The following is a 23,034-nucleotide window of genomic DNA, read 5'->3' on the forward strand; positions in this document are numbered from 1 at the left end:
AAAGAGAAACAAATCCTTGACTACTTCTCCTCTCCTTGCTGGATATCTGCACTTGGAGTGAGCTTGCTTCCATCTTCAGACTCATTAAAAAATTGCTGCAACCCTGCCTTTGTCCCTGAGCTCTTCTTTCCATCTGCGCACTGACTGCTGAGGGACAAAGCCGGTGCTCCAGGGAGGAAATCAGTGGGGGCACAAGTGAACCCGTCGTCACTGAGAGGTGTTGGAGGATGGCATCCTCTGCAATGAGACCTCTTTCAGGCACTGCTTCTTGAAGTTGGGGAAGACATCCTTAGTCATTCCACGGTGAGTTTCAACTGACATGGGAGATGGTGACAATAATGACACCAGGGTTGGAAGGATGGGGTGATAGTAAGAGCCTTAAACCTGTTGCCCTGAAGCATGTCGAGAACACTGCAACCAAGGGCAGGTGTTACAGAGGTGACTCAGGGGTCTCTGAGTTAATGGGAGACTGGAGGTTAACTCCCATGCAGCACCTGGGGCAAATAAAGGGAAGCCCCTTTAAGAAGGTGACATGGCCAGCAGCCCATCTGAAGCGTCTCTACAGCAATGCATGCAGGACAGGCAATAAATAGAGGGAGCTGGAAGCTACCCTGCTACGGGAAAGCTACGACATAATGGCAATTACAGAAACTTGGTGGGGTGAATCCCATGACTGAGCATGGCTATCGATGGTGTCTCAGTTCTAGTTTAAATTTCCCAGAGTCTCAAATATAGTTATAGAACCAATAACAATTTATAGGATGCCTTTCCCTCTTTCCAACCCCCCCCCCCCCTTTTTTTTTTTTCAAAGAAAAGGAATTAGATGTAGAAAGGAAAAGGTAAAATACACCCAAATACATAGTCTCACTTGGATTTGGAAGTTAAAAGAGAAAGCTTTAACAATAAATAAAAGGTATTTAGGTAGGGGAGTTGCAAAGAGGTATAGGGAAGGAAAAACAAGATACAACATATATATATATAGACAGGATGAAACAGGAAGTTTCTCTGTTTTTATAGGGGGCTAGACAGGAAGTGGAAGTGGGCTAAGCACTACACCCGGAGTAAGGTTTGGGCCCATCCCCAGGGATGAGTCAGGAGGGCCACGACCACTCCTCCAGGAGGGTTAACCCTTTACAGATGGCTACATGCTGTCCAGAGGGGACAGGAGAGGAAGAAGGAGTGGAGGTGGTGTGCTCTGTGTAAAGAAGTGGATAGAGTGAGAAGAGTTGTTGCTGAAGAACTGCCATGAGCAGGCTGAAAGTTTGTGGGTAGGAATTAGGGATCTGGACAACAAAGAGAGCCTTGTGGTAGGAGTCTACTGCAGGCTGCCTAACCAGGCAGAGCCTATTAATGAAGGCTTCTTACTCTGGCTCAAGGAAATATTGCAGTCACAGGCAGTCATCCTTCTGGGAGATTTTAACCACCCTGACATCTGTTGGAAAAGTAGCATGGCTAGATGTAGGCAACCCAGGGGGGCCCTGGAGTGCCTCGATGACAACTTCTTAAGACAAGAAATGAACAGCCCTACCTGAGGGCATGTATTATTGGACCTGTTGGTCCCAAATGCAAATGAAATCATCAGGGACGTCAAAGCCAAAGGCAGCCTGGGATGCAGCGATCATGCTGTCCTAAGGGGTATGAAGGCAATGAGAAGCTTAGTCAGGACTCTAAATTTTAGAAAAGAAATATTCCACCTCTTCAAGGAATTAGTATATAGGACCCCCATGGAAAATGGCCCTCAGAGACAAGGGAGTGGAACAGAGCTGGCAGATCTTTAAGGATGCTTTCCACAAAGCATGAGAGATCTCAATCCCCAGGTGCAAGAAATCAGTCAAGAAAGGCAAGAGACCACCTGTTACGGAGGAGTTTGTCTGGATTTTGGGGGAATTAAATATGAGGCTGAATTTATGGCTGAGTTGAGACCTGCTGGTGAGACTGAAGGGCAAGTTGGGACTACACAGGAAATGGAAGTAGGGACAGGCATCCTGGGAAGAGTATAGAGACATTGCCTGGCTGAGTAGGCATGAGGTCAGCAAAGCCACGGTGCAGCTGGAATCAAACTTGGCAAGGGACGCAAAGAAAAACAAGGAAGGCTTCCACAGGTACGTAAACCAGAAAAGGAAAATTCAAGAAAGCGTCCCGCAGTGAGGAGCAACAGCGGTGAACAGGTAACAACAGAGGAGGAGAAGGCTGAGATTCTCAACAACTTTTTTGCCTCAGTCTTCACTGGCAACCTGTTATGATTATGAATTATTAATATGGAAATATTTATGGAAGTATCAATTATTGGACAGGGCTGGTTGGACTGGATGATCTCGATGGTCTCTTCCAACCTGGCTGATTCTGTGAGTCTATGATTCTGTTATTTATTAATTTAAAAAATCTTGCCTTCACTTATTTACAGGGTCATGGTTCACTTGTGAAAAAATATTGACACAGATATGTATAGCACACAGGAAGTATTAAACAATTGAAAACAACTTAAGCAAACTGAAAAAAATGCAAACAGCACTAAAACTAAGGAATAGAATCCACGGCGCAATACTGCATGGAACACCATTCTTGGCTTGGAGAGACAGCTCGTGTGGAGACATGAAACTCCAGAGAGAATCAAGTCAGACAATGGCACTCATTTCAAGAGCAATCTTGTAAAAAACTGGGCCAAAGAGCACGGTATTGAGTGGATCTACCACACACCCTGCTGTGCTCCAGCTTCAGGGAAGATTGAGCGCTACAAAGGTTTGCTGAAAACCACCCTAAAAGCCATGGGGGGTGGAACTCTGAAAAACTGGGACAAACATTTAGCACAAGCTACCTGGTTGGTAAATAGTAGAGGTTCAGTAAACAGAGCAGGACCTGCACAATCAGACTTGGTCCAAACAGTAGACGGTGATAAAGTTCCTGTTGTACGTGAAAAGAATCTGTTAGGGAAAACTGTTTGGGTATTTTCTCCTTCAGGCGAAGGGAAACCTGTCCGAGGGGTGGTGTCTGCTGAAGGTCCTGGTCATACCTACTGGGTAATGCAGGAGAGTGGTGAAATCCAGTGTGTGCCACAGAGAAATCTAACCTTAGCTGAGAGAGTTTAAATTCAGGGTATATAACACAACCTGTTAGGAGTTTTCTGTTCTAGGTACCATTGGCGTCCAACACTGAAAGAATCTATAAGAGAATCTACGGTATGTGAGCACGAACCCAACATCACCTGGGAGTCCCTGTTCTCATCTCATCTGTGAGGAGACAAACTGTTCTGAGCTTTTGAACCACCTACACCTGAGATAGCCGGAATGAAGTGTGAACTGAACTTGTGATATTTATTAGTGTAAATATTGGTTTAGATTAGATCAGATAATTCTCAGCGATACTCTGAGTGAAGTAGACAGGGGTGGATTGTGCTAGTTTGAAGCAGGGTAGAATGTTTTGGTGAGAAAAAGTAGATTATAGGCTGTGAAAGGAAAACAATGGTGATGTCAACTCCCCTCACAGTCTCGCTGACATGTATGGGAACAAGAAAGAAAAACATTAGATAACACTTTTGCCATTTTTGCTGCACTCTCGGGCTGGGCTTTGACTGAGCTGCATCTCCCTAACCTCACCTGCCACTCACCTTTGCTTCTTAACCTCTTGGCTGAACCTCTATTCTTCCTTAGGACTGGGGTAAGGTTGAGAGGGGCAGGGGGAAGGTGCAGGGGTGGTTGAGAGCCCCTCCTGGGGACTCAGGTTTCTGGGAGAGGAGTTGTGCTTCTGTATTACTTTTACCTTGTATATTTCTGTATATAACTGTATATATTGTAAATATCTGCTTGTATCTTGTGCTAGCTGTAAATAAATAGCTTCATTTATATTCCCAGAGCCTGGCTGAGTCTAGTGGGGTACTTCTAAAGTGTGGGGGGGCAGGGTACACCCAAGCCACCACATGAAATCAGTGGGGGCACAAGTGAACCCGTCGTCACTGAGAGGTGTTGGAGGATGGCATCCTCTGCAGTGAGACCTCTTTCAGGCACTGCTTCTTGAAGCTGGGGAAGACATCCCTAGTCATTCCACGGTGAGTTTCAACTGACATGGGAGACGGTGACAATAATGACACCAGGGTTGGAAGGATGGGGTGATAGTAAGAGCCTTAAACCTGTTGCCCTGAAGCATGTCGAGAACACTGCAACCAAGGGCAGGTGTTACAGAGGTGACTCAGGGGTCTCTGAGTTAATGGGAGACTGGAGGTTAACTCCCATGCAGCACCTGGGGCGAATAAAGGGATGCCCCTTTAAGAAGGTGACATGGCCAGCAGCCCGTCTGAAGCGTCTCTACAGCAATGCGTGCAGGACAGGCAACAAATAGAAGGAGCTGGAAGCTACCCTGCTACGTGAAAGCTATGACATAGTGGCAATTACAGAAACTTGGACTGAACCACACTAAGCCTGTTGTAAATAAGACATCTTCCCAGCAGCGGTGCGTTAATTGTGTCTCCTTTCTGCCCAGCAAGGTGCTTCTGTCTGCTCCTGGGCTTTCACTGCTGTGCTAGTTAGAAGCAAGCTGGAACGTTTTGGTAAAAGAACTTGATAACAGGCAGTGGAATGAAAAACATGGTGTCTCCTTCTCTCACAGTCACGCTGAGAACTCTGGGAAGAAGAAAGATTTTTTCTCCATTTTGTTCTTCCTTCTGCCTTTGCCTTCAGACCTGGTCACATCTCATTAACCTTGCTCCTACTAACCTTGCTCCCTAACCTCTTGGCCACACCTCTCTTATTCCTGAGAACTGGGGTAAGGTTGAGAGGGCCAGGGGAGGTGTTGGGGTGGTTTGAAAGCCCCTCCTGAGGACTCAGGTTTCTGGGAGGGGAGTTGTGCTTCTGTATTGTTTATCCTTTTGTATATTTCTGTATATAATTGTATATAACTGTATATATTGTAAATAGCTGCTTGTAAATTCTGCTAGCTGTAAATAAATTGCTTCATCTATATTCCCAGGGTCCGTCTGAGTTAGTTGGGTACCTACAAGTGTGGGGGGGCGGGGTAACCCCCAAACCATCACAACTGCACGCTGCGACTGGCTGGGGTTTCAAACAGCGTTCGTCAGACCTTGCTGACCACGGCACTGTAGGGCTCTTGTGCTTATTTTCCAAGTAAACAGAGGCACGGTGAAGATTCCGGGTAGACAGGGCAAGTTGTTTACACCCTTGGCTTGTATTTATCATTTGAATTTGTCGTTTGCCCGAGAATCAGTTTCACCAATTGGCAATTGCAATAAACATAACAATTAACCAACAGAATGGCATTTTGCCAACCCATGGCCCTACAAGGTAGTCACATTAGCCCAACATAAGGCATGCATAGGTAAAGCACGGGCAAGGCATGTGCTGCTGTTTACCACAAGGTGAGGGCGTGTCCCAACATGCCTCTTGTTTATCAGACTTCCTGGCATCTGGTCCTTTGTCTTTTTGCCTTGTTCCCCCGGACCCTGGAAAGAGAGAGGGGGGGAGAGGGCTTGTGCCTGGACATGCCAGGACTTGTTTTGGACTTATTCCGGGCCCTTTTGGCCCTTCCACCACACAACCCCTTTTCCTCATGGCTCTGATGTTGGTGACCCAGCAGCTGGAGACTGGGAGACCGGGAAGATAAAGTCCCTCACGCGGTTAGTGAAGACAAAGTGCATGATCATCTGAGGGACCTGAAGATACACAAGTCCATGGGACCTGATGACCTGCATCCCAGAGTCCCGAGGGAATTAACCGATGTGGTTGCCAAGCCACTCGCCACGATATTTGAACACTCCTGGCAGTCAGGTGCAGTCCCTGGTGACTGGAAACATTGCGCCCACTTTTTAAAAGGGTAGAAAGGAGGATTCTGGGAACTACTTGACCTCCATGCCTGGGAATATCATGGAACGGATACTCCTAGATGCCATGCTAAGGTACAGGTAGGGCAGGGAGGTGATTTAAGACAGCCAGCATGGCTTTACTATGGGCAAGTCCTGCCTGACCAACCTAGTGACTTTCTATGGCGAAGTGGCTGTGTCAGTAGGTAAGGGCTGACCTATGGATGTGATCTGTTTGGACATTTGCAAGGCCTTTGACACGCTGCTGCACAACGTCCTACTCACCAAGTTGAAGCGATATGGATTTGATGGGTGGACTGTTCAGTGGATAAGGAGTTGGCTGGATGGTGGCATCCAGAGGGTGGTGCTCAATGTCTTGAAATCCAGATGGAGAGCAGTGACAAGTAGCATCCCTCGGGGATCCATAGCGGGACCTGTGCTGGTTAATACTTTTATCAAACATCTATTTATATAGACAGTTGGACGGAGTGCACCATCAGCAGGTTTGCAGATGACACCGAGCTGAGCAGTAGTGTCGATACACCAGAGGGACAGGATGTCCACCTGAGGGGTGGGATGTCATCCAGAGGGACCCGGATGAACTGGAGAGTTGGGCCAAGGTGAACCTCATGAGGTTCAACAACAGCAAGTGCAGGGTCCTGCACCTGAGCTGGGACAATCCTCGCTATCAGTACAGACTAGGGGTGAGGTGATAGAAAAGGACTTGGGGATGCTGGTGGATGAGAAGCAGGACCTGAGCATACAGTGTGAGCTTGCACACCGGAAGGCAAATTACATCCTGGGCTGCACCAAAAGCAGATGGAGAGAGGCGATTCTGCCACTTTGCTCTACTGAGACCTCACCTGGAGTACTGCATGCAGGTCTGGAGCCCTCAATGCAAGAAGGACATGGACCTGATGGAGCAGGTCCAGAGGAGTGCCACAAAAATGATCAGGGGGTTGGAACATCTCTGCTACAAATACGGGCTGAGTGTGCTTGGAGAAGAGAAGGCTCTGAGGAGACCTAATAGCAGCTGAAGTGGGACTACGAGAAGGACAGAGGGAGACTGTTTACAAAGTCCTGCAGTGACAGAACAAGGGCCAATGGCTTCAAACTAGAGAAGAGCAGATTTAGATTGGATGTCAGGAACAAGTTCTGCACCATGAGGGTGGTGGAACACTGGAACAGGTTGTCCAGGGAGGTGGTTGAGGCCCTGGAGTCAGTTGAATATCCCTGGAGACATTGGAGGTGAGGATTGACAAGGCTCTGGGAAAGCCCACCTAGTTGAGGATGCTCCTGCTGGCTGCAGAGGGAGTTGGACTGGATGACCTTTGGGGGTCTCTTCCAACCCAGACTATTCTGTGATTCTACGATCCTCAGTCACTACACAGTCAATGGCCATCAGTCATCGCTTTGCTGCAGCTGCTCAGGTATATCCTCTTGACTCTGTGTTGCATGCGAAGGTAATATGGCAGAAAATGCATCCCTTTGGTTCCAGGCTGTCCTCAGATATCAGAGTGGCTGGGGCCTGCTGGGCTCATTTCCTGACTGGTGTCCAATCCAGCACCATGAGTTTGGTCACATTCAGTGCATTGAGCTGTCACAATTATGGAGGCACTAACAGCAACTGCACCTGCAGAGCAGCTCCATGAGCTCTCATGGCTGTACTCAAGGAATGTGGTCATGTCCCACAGGAAAGGTTGCCTCTCTTTTCATGGGAATGTAGTTTATTGAAGGCACAGTGCAAGTTTTTATGGGTTGCTGGCGCTATACGCACTGCCTGCAAAGCAGAAACCTGAAAAATGCAGCCTGGCTAAAAAGGTGCCAAGATAACAAACCACTCTGCACAGGTTTCTAAGTGTCCTGGAGGTGGCATTTGGCGTAGCCCTGAGATTCAGTCTTACCCAAAGATGTCCCTTCTAATTACCCTCCAGTTATTATCCACACATTTTGGGCAATCCTATGAACAGGAATCCTGACAAACGTTGTCCTCAGGAGAAGACCTGTGGGCATATGGAAAGCCTTGTTAAGGTCAACAGTTCCACAAGGCCTCTGGGACGAGTGCTTCCCTTGCTTTGGGAGGAGCCCTCTGGGCAAGGTAGATCAGAAGATATTACCAAAGGGTGGTGGAAACTGGGAAAGGTTAAACAGCCCTGAAGATGATCTGCAGTCCCTACTCCATCTGTCCATTACTCCATTGCCCAGATCTAAAGACCTTCAATTTCACACCTGGTGGTTGGCAGCAGGGACCAGATCCCTCTGCGGCCCTGTCACACTTCAGCACAGCACTTGGCAGGGCCCCCTGATGACTACCTGTGTAAGACCAAAGCTGGTGTTGATGTTGCAGGAGTCCCTTGTCCTTAACCCAAAAAACCCTGTGTGCAGGCAGCCACAGGACCACACCCAGCATAGTCAGATGAAGCAGCCAATAAGGTACTGTGGACAATGTTTACGTCATGGCCACTCCATAAGGGGTGGTCTGGCCCAGGCAGGCACAGGGGTTATTGCTGTGGGTGGCACCAGGTGACCTGAAAGTTATTCCTGGGACTTGCTTTATGTGTTTCTTCATTAGTTGTGTTGTCATTCCTGCTGCTCCTTCATTCCTTGAACTCCTCTGTTGAACTCTCCTCATCTCAGGCCTGCTGGGTGTTGCATTTTGCTCCCCACTGCCTTTCCCATCCCACAGTAGGGAGTGAAGCAGTTTGTAAGTGCTCTGCAGGGATGTGCTGACAGCTTGACATGAACCACAACACCTGGGTGCGTTGGAGTCTTCATTGGGTGCTTCAAATGCCCAAGGTGCCTGTCAGCTGTTACACTGACCACGGGTGAAGAGTCCATCCAGTGTGGTTGGGCAGCAGACAGAATGCGGAGGGGCAGATGCCAAGGTCTTTGCCAAGGGAGCTAAGCTGGTGCAAGACATTCAGTCAGTTGGGAGCATCCCTTGGCAGCAGTAACCACCAGTTCATGCCTGAAAGCAGGAAGTTAATTGACCATGTGGCTAAGTGACAAAATCCCCTGCAGAGAGCTCCAGCCTGCCCCTTCTCCATCATTTAGCCATGAGCAGAGTGAAAGAGTTGCCAGAGGAGAAATGAGGACTCAAGAGTCAAAGACTTGGATGCAGCACAACTTTAATGTGTAAAGAAATGAAAAGAAGGTGGCTGATAGGGAGCCCCAGGGATTCCATCCACTAAGATGGTGTGGAGCTGTTGCAGAGTGTCCATCAGTCTAGCCTGTAGAGGGAGGGAGGCCACCAGGTCTCTGCTGAGCTGTCACTGGGAGGAAAAAACAGCAAAGGGAAGAGACAGAGGGAAGAGTGGAAGAAGGCAACAATAGCCTGAAGCTCTATCTTCTGTCCATCACTGAGTATTGTAGTCTTGGATGTTCTTGACCAAGGGCATTGTCAGCAGCTCTAGCAGGGCCGGCAGGGTCTGCACGAGTAGCGGTTGGTAATGCAGGAGAGGTCAAAGCCCCCGGAGTTGATGGGCACTCCGTCACAGCTGAGGATGCTGCCGACAGCAGCAGAGGTGGAGGAGCCCACAACGGTGTTCTGCGGGAAGGAGCTGAGGATGGGTCCAGGCAGGGTCACCACCACAGCAGATGGTTGGATGGCAACGGTGGAGTCCTGGCACCTCACACAACAGGGCTCATTGCAGCTGTTGGCCAGCGGGGTTGGGCCGCAGGGCTGGCAAGGCACACAGGGCTTGCAGCAGGACATGGTTTGGGGCTGGAAGTCCACCTGAGAGATAGAACAGAGGGAAGCAGACCTGAACCCCAGTGCAGCCAAGGCCACTCATAGCCCAGCATACACTACACCTGTCAAAGCCCAGCAGGCACCCTAAGTAAGTCTCAGCCTCTCTCTGCAGAAGGCTTCAGACTCACCTGGTTCCCAAGCAGAAGGAGGTGAGAGAAGTGGATGAGAGAGCAGAGAGCTGGGCTGCCTTTTATAGCAGTGCTGCAGTGCCTCAGGCCCAGAGGCAGCTTTGTGGAAGGAAGAATTCTCTGAGCAGCTCATGACAAATACAAACCACCCCAGCTGATGGGACAGGCTGTGTCCCAGCTTCCTGCTCTGGTGGCTTTTCAGTTCCTGCCTTCTGCCACCTTTGTTCCATCAGAAACCTCCTGTACATGCTGAGATGAGAGCCCCAAGCATTTCTGTGGCACACACATGTCAACAAACGTTGTGATCCTCTGAGGCTCTTTCCAGACTATCCTGTGAATCTACAGAGGAAGTTAAAACAATTTGGTTGGTTCATTTCTTAGAGCAGAGAAGCATGTGGAGGATAAACATTGCCCAGATCTGTTTTGAAGACACTGAGAATGGAAGGATTATGGTCAAAGAGAAAAGTTGGATTTTAGTTTTGATGAGGTGGGGTGTGACAGTGTTGCAGGAAACTTAATTTATTTATTCCTGAGAGGTCTCTGAGCAGAGGGAGAAAGTGTGCACTGCCTGGTGGCCTGAGCAGGACAGTTGGTGTCAGCAGGATTTTATGATGTTGATTCTTGTGTTTGTGAGAGTTACAAACTTGGAGTGTGCTGACAGGAGCCAGGGGCTAGAGACTGTGTGGGAGCCAGTTGAGGCAAAGTCCATCAAGAGCTTGAGGAAACACATGCATCAAGGAAGGAGACACTCCCAAGGTGTTGCAGAGGAGATTGTGTCAGAGGGGCCGGCGTGTCCCTCTTTGCCCCTCGCTTCAAAAAGGCAGAAGTTCTGATCTTTCTGCACTTGCTTCTCTTCTGCCGTGGAGCCTGGGATGGGAGAGTGTCCTGAAAAGGAGCATCAATGGCATGCACAAGGCATGGACTCCATTGGGCCAGAAGAGACCTTCCCCACCACAAATCCAGATTCATCCTGGTCTCTCAATCTAGAGGTTTTGGCTGCAAGAGCAAGACCTGTTGCTGTTGGAGGAGGCAGGAGCAGTGCAGGGGCACTGCCTATGTGCTGAGAAGAGGCATTTTCTCCTCCCCATTGCGTTAACTGCATCTCTTGCAGAGCCATTTCCAGCAGCTCTGCTTTCCCAGGCCTCTGGGTGGGACGTGTGGGCTGTGGAGTCTCTCCCACACACGCAGCAGCAGCATCGGTCTCAGCATGCGCCTCGGCTATCTCATCCTCGCTGCCTTCCTGAGGCAGCCGCTGGGTAAGCACTGCCCTGCACTGGACGCATGGTTCCTCTTCTGCCCCGGGCACCCTCACCCCTCAGCAGATCTCTGCAGGAGCTGCTCTGCAATTATGGGCCAGTGCTAGGAACCAGCAGCTCACATATGGGTGTTTCAAAACAGGTCTTGATGAATTCAGTAACTATAATTACATACATCATGTATTAAAATTGATACGTAACTCTCTGAAATCCATTAATCATGCTAATGAAGAATTCACCCCTGAGAGGAGATTTTACGTGATGAGCTGGGCAATCATCAGCACACACACAAAGAAACTTCTCTTGCGCAAGCACAGCTGACCAATCACTTCCTTTAGCTTCTTCCTTGTTAGTACTTTCTGTAGAAAGCCCAATGTATCTCTGGGAAGCTGAGCTGGCTGTGGTTAGACACCTGGCACCTGGTCCTGCACACCAGAAACAAAGACAAATCTCTCCACTCAGGGGGCTGATCAGTGTCTGGTACCCGAGCTGAAGAACCCCAGTTTAGAGACAACACCAACAGCACAACCTCAACCAGGCAGCACTCGTCCTATGGCTGGAGCTGGAACAAGCAGGGCTCTCCGCAAGCTGCTGACTCTGAGGCTGTGGCATGAGGCTGTCAGGAGTTCACCACAGTCAGCATCAGTAACAGCTGCCCACTGAGTCTCACCAGCACAACCTTGGTGCCTTTTTTCTGCAGAGGGAGTGCTTTCAAAATTGGGTTAATGTCAGGGTCTTGTCTTCCCATTTCCTGCAGCTTCAGAGAGTGCAGCTGACCTCAGAGGAACCTCTCGTGACTCTTTTGCCTGCACTGCTGCATTCCTGCCCTGGAAATGCTGGGTCCCCTCCTTCCAGCGCTGAGAAGTAGCCTGCGCTGGGGTGTGGTCCTGAGACAAACCTGGAAATGAAAAGGCAGCAGTGCAGGAAATGAAAGCACAGCCATGTCCTTAGCTGTGGTGCTTTGCATTCAAGATGAGCTTGTCCAGAAATTGTTACCTCTGCCAAGGTGCCTCTGGTCCTGCGGCAACGAAGGGCAGGTATAAAAGGCAGCCCAGGTCCTGCTCTCCCATCCACTTCTCCTGCCTCCTTCTGCTTGGGAACCAGGTGAGTCTGAAGTTCTTTGTGCTTCTCTTCCAATTTGTGATCTCCACTCTGTTGGTATTTTACCTGCTGCTGCCTTTCTCCTATTTTGGGGCTTGGAGTGCCTTGTGATGAGGGAGGAGAGCAGGGATGAGGTATGCTTAGGTAGAGGCAGGAGCATGACTCTGGTGATTTCCAGTTTGTGCACTAGGACAGAGGTTGCATGGATCAGGCTGCTGAGGTCAGGCTGCTCTTTGTGAGGCTCTGACTGCCTGAAGCAGTGAAGATGGTGGTGCTCCTGGCAGGTTCTCCATCTTCTCAAGGGCATTAGACTCAGTGATCTCTGGAGGTCCCTTACAACCCCTCACATTCTCTGATTCTGTGATTCTCAGACACTGAGGGCCTTGGGTCCTTCGTGGCAGCATAAGCAGGTTGCTCTTCAAACATGCTGATGTGCTGTCCTCTGTTCCAGGTTCACATCCAGCCACAAGCCATGTCTTCCTGCAACCCCTGTGTGCCCTGCCGGCCCTGTGGCCCAACCCCGCTGGCCAACAGCTGCAATGAGCCCTGCTGTGTGAGGTGCCAGGACTCCACCGTTGCCATCCAGCCCTCCCCCGTGGTGGTGACCCTGCCCGGACCCATCCTCAGCTCCTTCCCACAGAACACCGTTGTGGGCTCCTCCACCTCTGCTGCTGTTGGCAGCATCCTCAGCTGTGACGGAGTGCCCATCAACTCTGGGGGCTTTGACCTCTCCTGCATTACCAACCGCTACTCGTGCAGACCCTGCCGGCCCTGCTAGAGCTGCTCTCAGCAGTCTCAGACAAGGACCCCCAGGCACTCAGAACAGGCTGGAAGGCAACAGTCTGGTCTTTCTGAAAGCATGGCAAACGTTCACCTCTGCTGTCTCCCACTTACACATTTTGTCTCTTCCTTGGTCATAATTTGCTCCCCTTGCACTGCTGCGTGGACCAGCCTGGAGGGACCCTCAAGCCTTTCTCCTTTTTCCTGGCAGCCAACAGATGTCCTGTGGGGGCTCTACCTCAGGAAGGTGGAAACAGATCTTTGCCTCCTCCTTCTGTTTCTCTTGTTGGGCACCTCCACTTGGAGTAGCCTCATTTCTCTCTTTAGACAGATTAAAAAAATTGCTGCAACTCTGCCTGTGTCCCTGAGGTGGTCTTTCCATCTGCATGCTGTCTGCTGAGGGACAAAGCCATTGTTTAGCAGGGGAAATAGGATGGGAGACACAGAGGAGCCCTTCTTCACTGCTAGAGGCATTAGAGGGTTGGACACTCTTCAGTGAGGTCTCTTTCACACACTGCCACTTGAAGCTTGGGGAAGCGACTCCACCATCAATGGTTATCAGTCCTTTCCTTGCTTTAACTGCTTAGAAACTCCCCCTTGACCCTGGAGCACATCATGTGAACGTGAATTGTGGTCACTACTGTCCTCAAGAGAGGACCTATGGGCATGTGGGAGGCCACGGGGACAAGGTCAGTGTTCCTGTTGTTTTGGCTGGAGCTGTGCTGGGCAAGGAAGCTCAGAAGATGATGTTGCTGAAAGATGGTGGAACTGTGGAAGTGTGAAAAGCCTTGGGGATGGTGCAAAATCCCTACTCCACCTCTCCCTTCCTTCATCACCCAGATCTAGCACACCTGGCCATTGTCAGCAGGGACAGGTTCTCTCTGCATCCCTATTACCCTTCAGCGCACCATCTGGCAGGGCCCCATGCTGGCTACATGCGTAGGGCTGAGGTGTTCCCAAGTTCATATTGGTCCCTGTCCCTGTGAAGCCAAACCCACCTTGGGTGAAGTCAGCCCCAGAATGCTGACTGGTCCCCAAACGCACAACACTGATCTCTGCTACCACAAGCCATAAAGGATCTGCGTGAGAGCAGATAATTGCAGCCCTCTGAACACACAGCACTTTACAAGTCAATCTCCATCATCTATCAGCAGTCCTGGTTAAGATCCTGGATGATCCTGGCAGCTTGCAAGTGCGATGCCCATCTATGAGAAGGGCTAGAGGGAGCATGAGGGGAACTACAGACCTGTCAGCCTGACCTTGGTACCAGGGAGGATTACGGAGCTGTTTGTCCTGAGTGTGCCTGCATGCAGGACAACTGGGGGATCAGGCCCAGCCAGCATGATTTCATAAAGGGAATTCCTGATTGACCAAGCTGATCCCCTTCTATGAGCAGGTGGCCTGCCCAGTGGATGTGGGAAAGGCTGTGGGTGCATCTGCCTGAACTTTAGTGAGGCCTTTGACACTGTTTGCCACATCATCCTCCTGGAGAAACTGGCAGCTCACAGCCTGGAAAGGTAAAATCTTTGCTGGGAAAAAAACTGTCTGGATGGCCATGCCCAGAGAGATGTGGTGAATGGAGTTAAATCCTGCTGGTGGACAGTTACTAGTGGTGTTCCTCAGGACTCGGTTTTGGGGCCAGTTCTCTTTAATATCTTTATCAATGATCTGCACGAGGGAATTGAGGGCAGCCTTAGTAACTTTGCGGATGACACCAAACTGGGTGGGAGTGTTGATCTGCTTGAGGGAAAGAAGACTCTGCTGAGGGATCTGAAGTGGTTGGATTGATGGGATGAGGTTGATTGTATGAGGGTCAATGAGGCCAAATTCTGGGTCCTGCACTTGGGTCACAACAAAGACAGAGGCTTGGGGCAGAGTGGGTAGAAACGACCTGGCAGAAAAGGACCTGGGGGTGCTGGTTGACATCAGCTGAAGGTGAGCCAGTGCATGCCCAAGTAGCCAAGAAGGCCACCAGCATCCTGCCCTGGATCAGTCACAGTGGGGCCAGCAGGAGCAGGGCAGGGATTGTTGCCCTGTACTGGGCACTGGTGAGGCCACACTGTAGCTACTGAGGCTGAGGGGAAATGTTATTGCTCTCTACAACTCCCCAAAAGGAGGCTGGAGTGAGGTGGGGGTTGGTCTCCTCTCACAAGTAACAGAACAAGAGAAGATGACCTCAAGTTATGCCAGGGGAGGTTTAGGTTGGATATTAGGGGGAAAAAAAATTACCAAAAGAGTGGTCAAGCATTGGAACAGGCTGCTGAGGGAGGTGGTGGAGTTGCCATCTGTGGAGGACTTCGATAACCTGTAGACATGACACTTCACAACATGATTCAGTGAGCGTGGTGGTGGTTGTTTGCTGGTTGGATTGATGATTTCAGAGGGCTTTTCCAACCTTTTTGCTTGAAAGTCCCTTCAAGAGGATCAGAACTAAGCTCAGCCCTTCTGCTCCCTTTGGACTATTCCCCACTGGATACTGGAGCACTGTTCTTGTGGAAGGAACCCCCTTCTGTGATTGTTTCCCTCACAGACCATGTACTCATGCAGTTAGGGCTCGAGTGGGTTTTCCATTCCATTTCCTCATGTCCTCTCCATGGTCACATAGATAAAACCACAGGGTGCTCTGTGGTGTGTACCTCCCAGATTCTCTCTCAAGGACATTGAAGAGTCTCTTCCTCTTGGCTCAAATACTGGACTGCACAAGCAAGGAGCAGAATCATAGAATCACAGAACTGTGAAGGTTGGAAGAGACCACTGAGATTATCAAGTCCAACGGCTCTCCTAGAGCTCACAACCCAACACTACTGCTAAAGTGCTACCATAAAACCACATCTTGCAGAACCACATCCATGTTATCTAAATGTCTCCAGGGATGATGATTCCACTATCTCCCTAGGCAGCCTTTTCCCATGCCTTAAAATTCTTTCTGGAAAGAAATACTTCCTAATTTCCAACTTGAACCTCCCCTGGTGTGAATAATCCACTCCGCTGGGCATGATGTAGATGGTAGAGAACAAGAGGAAGGTAGTGACCCTGGCTTGGCACCTGGGTGTGTTGGTTTCTTCATTGCCTGCTTCAAATGTTCAAGGTACCTGTCAGATCAGGAGAGGAGATTTCGTTAAATGTGGTTGGGCAGAGGAGGGAATGCTGGGGGAGAACTGCCAACGTGTTTGCCCAAGAGAGCTAAGCTAGGGTGAGACATCCACTCAGCTGAGCATCCCTTGGCAGCAGTGGTAACTGGTTCATCCCTGAAAGAAGAAAGGAAGACTCAGAGGCCCAGGCTTGGATGCAGCACAACTTTAATAAGTCTAGAGGAGAAAAGGAGGTGGTTCATACAGGGCATGAAGGACTTCACCCACTAAAATGAGGTGGAGATGTTGCAGAGTGTCCTTCTGCCTGGCCTGAATAGGAGTGGAGTCAGGCTGCTGGCCTTGGGAGGTCCCTGCTGGGCTGGTGTGTGGTGACAGTGACAGTAAAAGGAGACAGAAGAGTGGAAGAAAGCAACAATGGCCTGAAGCTCTGTCTTCTGTTCAGCACCATGTTTTGAGGTCTTGGATGTTCTTGTGCAGAGATCCTGCCAGCAGCTCTAGCAGGGCCTGCAGCAGTAGCGGTTGGTGATGCAGGAGAGGTCAAAGCCCCCAGAGCTGATGGGCACTCCATCACAGCTGAGGATGCTGCCGACAGCAGCAGAGGTGGAGGAGCCCACAACGGTGTTCTGTGGGAAGGAGCTGAGGATGGGTCCAGGCAGGGTCACCACCACGGGGGAGGGCTCAATGACAACGGTGGAGCTCTGGCACTGCCTGCAGCAGGGCTCATTGCAGCTGTTGGCCAGCGGGGTTGGGCCACAGGGCTGGCAGCAAGGCTCACAGGGCTTGCAGCAGGACATGGCTTGGGGCCGGAGGTTCACCCGTGGGAGAGGATACCTGTGGTACAAAGAAGAAAATAGAGCACGTGAAATAGGGCACATGATCACTGCACCCAACTGAGATGGAGCCAAGGATCCTCCTGTGTGAGCATATGTTGTCCACCTCAATGCATTTGAGGTGCCTGAGCTCAGTCCCAGCCTCCCTCTGCTGAAGACCTTCTCTGCCTTTCCTTCTCCCAGGACAAGTGTCTCCCAGACCTTCACTAAGACAGCCCCTGTCTACTGAGACATACATTGAGGAGAGACCTGATGCTGAAGAAGGAGGAGCAGAGGCTTCAGACTCACCTGGTTCCCAAGCAGAAGGAGGTGAGAGAAGTGGACGAGGGAGCAGAGAGCTGGGCTGCCTTTTATAGCAGTGCTGCAGTGCCTCAGGCCCAGAGGCAGCTCTGTGGAAGGAAGAATTCTCTGAGCAGCTCATGACAAATGCAAACCACCCCAGCTGAGGGGACAGGCTGTGTCCTGCTTTCCTGTTCTGTTGCTGCTTCATTTCCTGTCTTCTGCTATGTCCTTTCCCATTGGAAGTCTTCTGTAAATGCCAGGATGAGAGCCTCAAGGGTTTCCGGGGTGGACTTGTTAATGCAGGCAGAAGACTCAGTTCAAGTGCTGGTGGCATCCCATGCATGCAGGCGATGTGCATCCGGGTCAGTTCCTGTGGGATTCTTCATGACCACATTATTGGGAAACATACATTACTATCTTGTTTCTCCTTCAGATCCCCGAGGAAGACCATGTGAGATGACACCAAAACCTTGTCTCTTGGTCCCCTAATCTCTCTCTGATGGTCATTCATGGTTCACAGAGGCAGGCTTCTACTGGGAGGCTTTGACCCAACTGCAGCACCACAGGGCAGTTTTATTGGGCTCATTTGCATCCTCCTCTCTCTGTGCACTCTCTGCAGGTCATTGGGGAACCCCAGGAGTAATTCTGAGGCCTGCTTTTTGCCTGTGGTACTCGAGTCCTGTTCTGCCAGTGTGGTCTCCAGCATCTCCTCAGCAGAGTCCACCACTGCTGTTACTTTCCCGGTTTTCTGTGAGCACACAGGTGGTTGTTGCATGGTTCCATGCAAGCAGGCATGAGCACACAGCTGTCATCCCGTACTTGTGTGATCCAAATCATGCCAGCACGGCCAACTCTGTCTGTTCTATTCCTGCCCAGTCTCTTCTATTCCTGCCCAGTCTGTTCTTGTTTATTGTTGCGGAGAGCAGGAATTAATATGTGTCCGAGTCGGGAATTTATCAAAAATAGTTATTTTTATTTTCCCAAAAACCCGCCCCCACAACTATATATACAAAGATTAATTTAGTTTAATAAGCAGATTCAGTTGCATGAGAATTAACCTACAAGGATAACATCAATAATCTGACTATTTTTGGAAGTCAGAAGTTGGAAAAGGCATTAGCTATTAATTAATAGCGGTTTCTTACTAAATTAAGCTAAGCCAAATAACTCACTCAGGCTGACTCGTGCGGTCTGTCTTCCTCTTCTTTTCCAGCGGCTGCAGGTGAATCGTTAAGAGGTCGTTAAGGGTCGTTAGGCACACAAAGGTGTCAATAGGAAAGCAAATCCCTGAAGGTCTCTCTGCAGTCCAGCCGAGGGGAGTGTGTGAGCTCAGGCAGACACATACGTCCAGGCACAGGCAAACTCCAAAGCGGGAACCCCAAAGGTGGGAAGACCCCCAATATTTATAACCTTCGCTAGACAAAGGGCAGAGTTACCACACCTTAGGCACGAAAGCGCATGGCCAATCCCAGCCTGGCTCCAGCGCGGGAACTCACGGGGCAGTCCTCCCCCCCTTCACGGCTGCAGGGCAGGCGAGGGGGGAGGGAAACCAGGCGGCTTTTCCCCTTTCCCTCCGAAGTCCGGGCAGGAGAGGAATTTAGGGGTACAGGACTTCAGGACATTTATTTCTTCCTAGCCTCCACTGTTGTTTGTCCCACACTTTCTCAGAAAGACAGGGATACGGCAAAAGGGCTGTAGGAAGCTTGCTTATGGCCCAGACACTACATCTGAGCATGTCCTGCTGTGCCATCACTCATTCTTGCCTCCACATTTTACATGGAACCATTTGCAATCTTGAGTCCGAGCCATTAGTCCTCTTGTTTCTTCCCTGTCCTCTGACAGATTCCGCATTGCTGCTGTGGGCTCTGAGCAGTCACAGAGGAGTGAAGGCAGGACTGGCTGAGAGCCTGAGGGAACAGGGCCTCAGGAGAAGAAGGCTGAGTCAGCTGCTTTGTAAAGTGCACAGTGATAGGATGAGAGGCAGTGTCATAGGCTGCCATACCATAGTATCAGGGGGTAATAAGAGATGGGGCAAAGGCCTGATACAAGCCAATCCAAATCAAATCTGATCCGAATCCCAATCTGTTTATTGCACCCCAAGCGTGGGGTTATATACTTTTTTTATCAGAAGGCCACACAAGAAGGTTACAAATCATCTCAGGCTCCGATTGGTTACGTGCACCTGCGTTAGGACTGCGTTAGGATTGCACAGTACTTGGCAGACATTCTTCATATTCTCTCAACAACACATATGTTGTGTCTGGCGATTCTAAGTCAGCAGAGATAGGCGAAAACCACAGACTCCAGGCTTACACTTGTTTACATTTGCTACACCAGCCTCTAAGGTCATTCCCACCCTCCATCAGCACTTACTGAACTCTCTCCTGTCCATGGCTGGACAATAGCTGCACCACAGTGAGACAATTCTATAAAATAGCTGCATTTAATATTACTATATCCAACAAGGCAGTGGACACACTTTGGAACCTGGGAAATTCTGTTTAAGTTTAGAAACTGTAGGTTTAATTTTTGAGGTCTTTTGCAGGATCTAGCCTTGGAAGTGTCCAGAACTTGTGAACAGCCCTGTGCAGCCTGATCAAATGAGACCTGCTCTGAGCAGGCACTCAGAACTTCTGATCTCCAGGGGCTCTTTCCCAGCTATTCTGTGGAGTAAGCCTGCATCTGGACTCTGTGCAGGAGCCAGGGGAGGCAAAAGTCTTCATCTTCCTGCATTTTCTTTTCCTCTATCGCGTAATCTGAAATGAGAGTCTTCTGGTCCCTTCCTGTCCATCTTGGGTGTATGGGAGGACAAGAGGCAGACAGCTCTATACTGGTGGATCCCACAAAGACTCCGAAGCATTCAGAACATGATGTTGGACTGACTATGGCACGTTGCATTGTTTTCTTTAGGAGCAGCTGGTCAGCTCTGGCTTGTCAGGCAGACAGTGTGAAAGGTGACGGCCCGGGTTCTCTGAAAACATGGCCAATGTTCACCTTTCCTGTCTTCCACTCATGCTTATTCTCTCTTCCTTGGTCATACTTTGCTCCTCTCAAAGCTGCTGTATGGACTCGGGAACTGGCTCAGAAGGACCTTCCAGCCTGTTCCCATTGCCAGGCAGACAAGAGCTGCCCTGTGGGAACTCTGCTCCCCAAGCTGGGCACCTCCCTTTAGAGTGACCTCATTTCCCTTTTTAGACTCATCACAAAATTGCTGTAACCTTTCCTGTGTCCCTGAGGTTGTCTTTCAATCCGCACGCTGACCGCTGAGGTACAAAGCCATTGCTTAGGAAGGGAGGTGGCACTGGAGAACCTTCCTCACTGCCAGAGGCGTTGGAAGTTGGGACACACTGCAGAGTGCTCTTTCACACGCTGCCTCTTGAAGATGGGGAAGACATCCCTAGTCACTCCACAGCCAATGACCATCAATAATTGCCTTGCCACGACTGCTCAGAAATTCCCCCTTGGCCCTGGAGAGCATAATGTGAACAGGAATCCTGACGACTGCTGCCCTCAGGAAAGGACCTGTGAGTATGTGGGAACCCAAGGGGAGGTCTAATGTCCCAGAAACATTTGGAGATGGCTGGTCCTCTGGCACTGGGTGGAGCTGTGCTGGGCTAGGAAGATCAGAGGATGGTGTTGCTGAGGGATGGCAGGAATAGGGAAAGTGGAAATAGCCTTGAGGATGCCCCAAAGTCCCTACTCCACCTCTCCCTCTATCACCCAGATCTACAACATCTCACTGTATGGACATCCTCTGTGAATTTCAAATGTGTTGCTGCACTGCCAGTTGTTCCTCTTCCACTGATGCAGCCATCCCCACAAAGCATTTGCCACCATCCAAGAGTCTGTACAGAGATAGGGCACTGGCTATTTTTCCCACTCAACAATATCCAAAGACAGTTGGATGGCTTTCACCTCTGCAAACTGACTTGATTCACCCTCTCTCTCAGCAGCCTCTGCAACCTTCCTTGCTGTGTGAGACTCCCCACAGCAGCTTTCTACTTTCAGTGCTTTCCCTCAATGCAGCACGGTCAGCCCATAAACAAGGCAGATTGATTTCAATTGTCTGGCAATTTGTTGTATGCTGGAACCTCTTCTGCACGTCTCTCCTCCATCTCTTCTGGTGACGTCCCAATTTCTCTGCCTTCTGGCCTCCTGGGCAATTGAGGCTCCCTGTTTGAGCCCCTTGCATTATCAGTGTGATCCACTTGCTCTGTGTGCCATCAGTTGTGTGATGGGTAGACGTAGTGGTTGAAGGATGATTGGAATATTCTAATGAGATTAATTAGATCAATGCTTGTAAAAAGAAAATAATGACAAAGTCTATTTCATTCACTGGTTTGCTAAAAGGGATAGAGAGCCAAAGTATAAACAGTTCTCTCTTTGCTTTGAGCGCTGCATCTCTGCTTCTCTCTCTAATCTCTTCTAACCTTGGCTAACCAGATGTTGTGGTAGGCCGAAATAGCCCAAAATAAGCTTATACATGTCCCAGCTTGCCCAGACATGTATTTCTGCTCTCCCTCCTCCTGTGCTGGGGGAAGCAACCATGGCAAATGAAAACAAAAGCCCTGGTTTCACCTAATATGGTCAGGCTTGGCTAACTGCCATTCTGATTGGCTATTCTGTGTCCAAAGTCCCATTAGTCTCAGGCCGTCTTGATAAAAGAGATGAGCAGGTAACACAATGTGCTCTGCTGTTGTAGTTGTCCTTGCTTGCCTGCTGCCATTGCTCACTGCCTTATTGTATCCTGCACTGCCTGGAAACTGCCTGCTTCGAGTTTACGAGGAACAGATTTTACATGCCTCTGCATGATCGGCCTGCATAGCCAGTGTGAAGTCGTGCTAAGACTGCACATTGCAAGTGGCTACAGAGAGCCAGGACCAGGACAAAGATTGACTGCCTCCTTTTCCCAGTACCATGTGAAGCCTGGGAAGAACCAGAAGCCTCTGTGGCTGATAAGACCACCAGAATTCCCTGGAAGCATTTGGGTATTGTCTGAAGCTGTAGCTAGCCCCGTGAGTTGGGGGATAATTTTGTGAGTAAATACTTAAAGCCTCTTGTAATTCACTATTGCCTTCTGCCATAAGCAGAAAGAAGCTCCTTGAGTCCATCTAGTGGACAAACAGAACAATTAACCGCAAGCATTGTACTGACCGCAGGAACCTTCTCTTCCAGTTCAGTTAATGTTTATATGTTTTTGCTCATTATTTCTAGACCCTATGTTATTCTTTGCATACCGTTTCCATGACCTTGCAAAGAACACATTATTATTAAAACTAGTGGTCGGGGCAGTGAGACTTTTGAATACCAAAATTAACAAACAATGTTAATTTTCAAAACATAATTGCGCATTAATTTATTACCCCTCCATTACAGCAGACAACACGTAAGCTTTGCTGCTTGTTTTCTGTCTGGGAGAGAGAGGGTGATGTTAGGCCTGTCCTGGGCTTCTTTTCTTTGGCCGGGAGGAAAATTTGGATTTCTGTACTATTTTCTAAATTGTATATAGCTGTCAATACATTTTATGTATATAACTGTGAACACATTGTACTCTCCCCCACTCCCATCTCCTCCCTTCCCTCTTACCAACATGTAAGAAAGGGAGGGAATAAAAACAAAGAGTTTTCTCACTTGATTACACAGAATATTTTACCCCTCCACTACAAAACGATCAGATGACATCAGCATATATAGGAAACAGAAAGAAAGGGAAAGGAGAAATGCCACCCAGATCCCCAAAACAAGCAATGATGTATCTGCACACTCAAGACCCGGAAAGCAAGAGAGTGACTGACTGAGAATCTCTTGTCCAGAACGATGACGCCCTGCAGTTGTAAAATGTCATCAATTCATGATTCCCATGGTGGGGAATATTAGCCTACTTCAAACCACCACTGTGGGAATGCTCCCAGCACCCAAACTCGCCCATTTCTGTAATATAGAAGGAGCTGCTGTTGAGGTAAACCCAGTGTCAATGGCGGCAAGATGGGTGGGAGTTGGGCAGCGCA

The 23,034-nt window shown here is 49.5% G+C and overlaps 1 protein-coding gene and 2 pseudogenes across 1 annotated transcript; 1 reads left to right on the plus strand and 2 right to left on the minus strand.

Moving 5' to 3' along the window:
* Positions 1 to 9,152: 9,152 nt before the first annotated feature.
* On the minus strand, positions 9,153 to 9,818 carry LOC135191693 (feather keratin Cos1-2-like; annotated as a pseudogene).
* Positions 9,819 to 11,567: 1,749 nt separating this feature from the next.
* On the plus strand, positions 11,568 to 12,915 carry LOC135191855 (feather keratin Cos1-2-like). Its single transcript, XM_064174475.1, has 2 exons — positions 11,568 to 12,045; positions 12,494 to 12,915. The coding sequence occupies exons 1-2, from the start codon at positions 11,914 to 11,916 to the stop codon at positions 12,818 to 12,820; spliced, it is 459 nt and encodes a 152-aa protein (XP_064030545.1). The 5' UTR covers positions 11,568 to 11,913; the 3' UTR covers positions 12,821 to 12,915.
* Positions 12,916 to 16,389: 3,474 nt separating this feature from the next.
* On the minus strand, positions 16,390 to 17,053 carry LOC135191646 (feather keratin Cos1-1/Cos1-3/Cos2-1-like; annotated as a pseudogene).
* Between the last annotated feature and the right edge of the window lie 5,981 nt (positions 17,054 to 23,034).

The sequence above is a fragment of the Pogoniulus pusillus genome, chromosome 40 (assembly GCF_015220805.1).
Source record: "Pogoniulus pusillus isolate bPogPus1 chromosome 40, bPogPus1.pri, whole genome shotgun sequence".
In the NCBI taxonomy this organism is placed as follows: Eukaryota; Metazoa; Chordata; class Aves; order Piciformes; family Lybiidae; genus Pogoniulus; species Pogoniulus pusillus.

What these genes read in the sequence shown, in the direction of transcription:
- LOC135191855 (XM_064174475.1), top strand. Translation starts at nt 11,914, where the DNA reads ATGAGCTTGTCCAGAAATTGTTACCTCTGCCAAGGTGCCTCTGGTCCT. An exon ending in TCCTTCTGCTTGGGAACCAG is followed by an intron (nt 12,046 to 12,493) that starts GTGAGTCTGAAG and finishes CCTCTGTTCCAG; the next exon opens with GTTCACATCCAGCCACAAGC.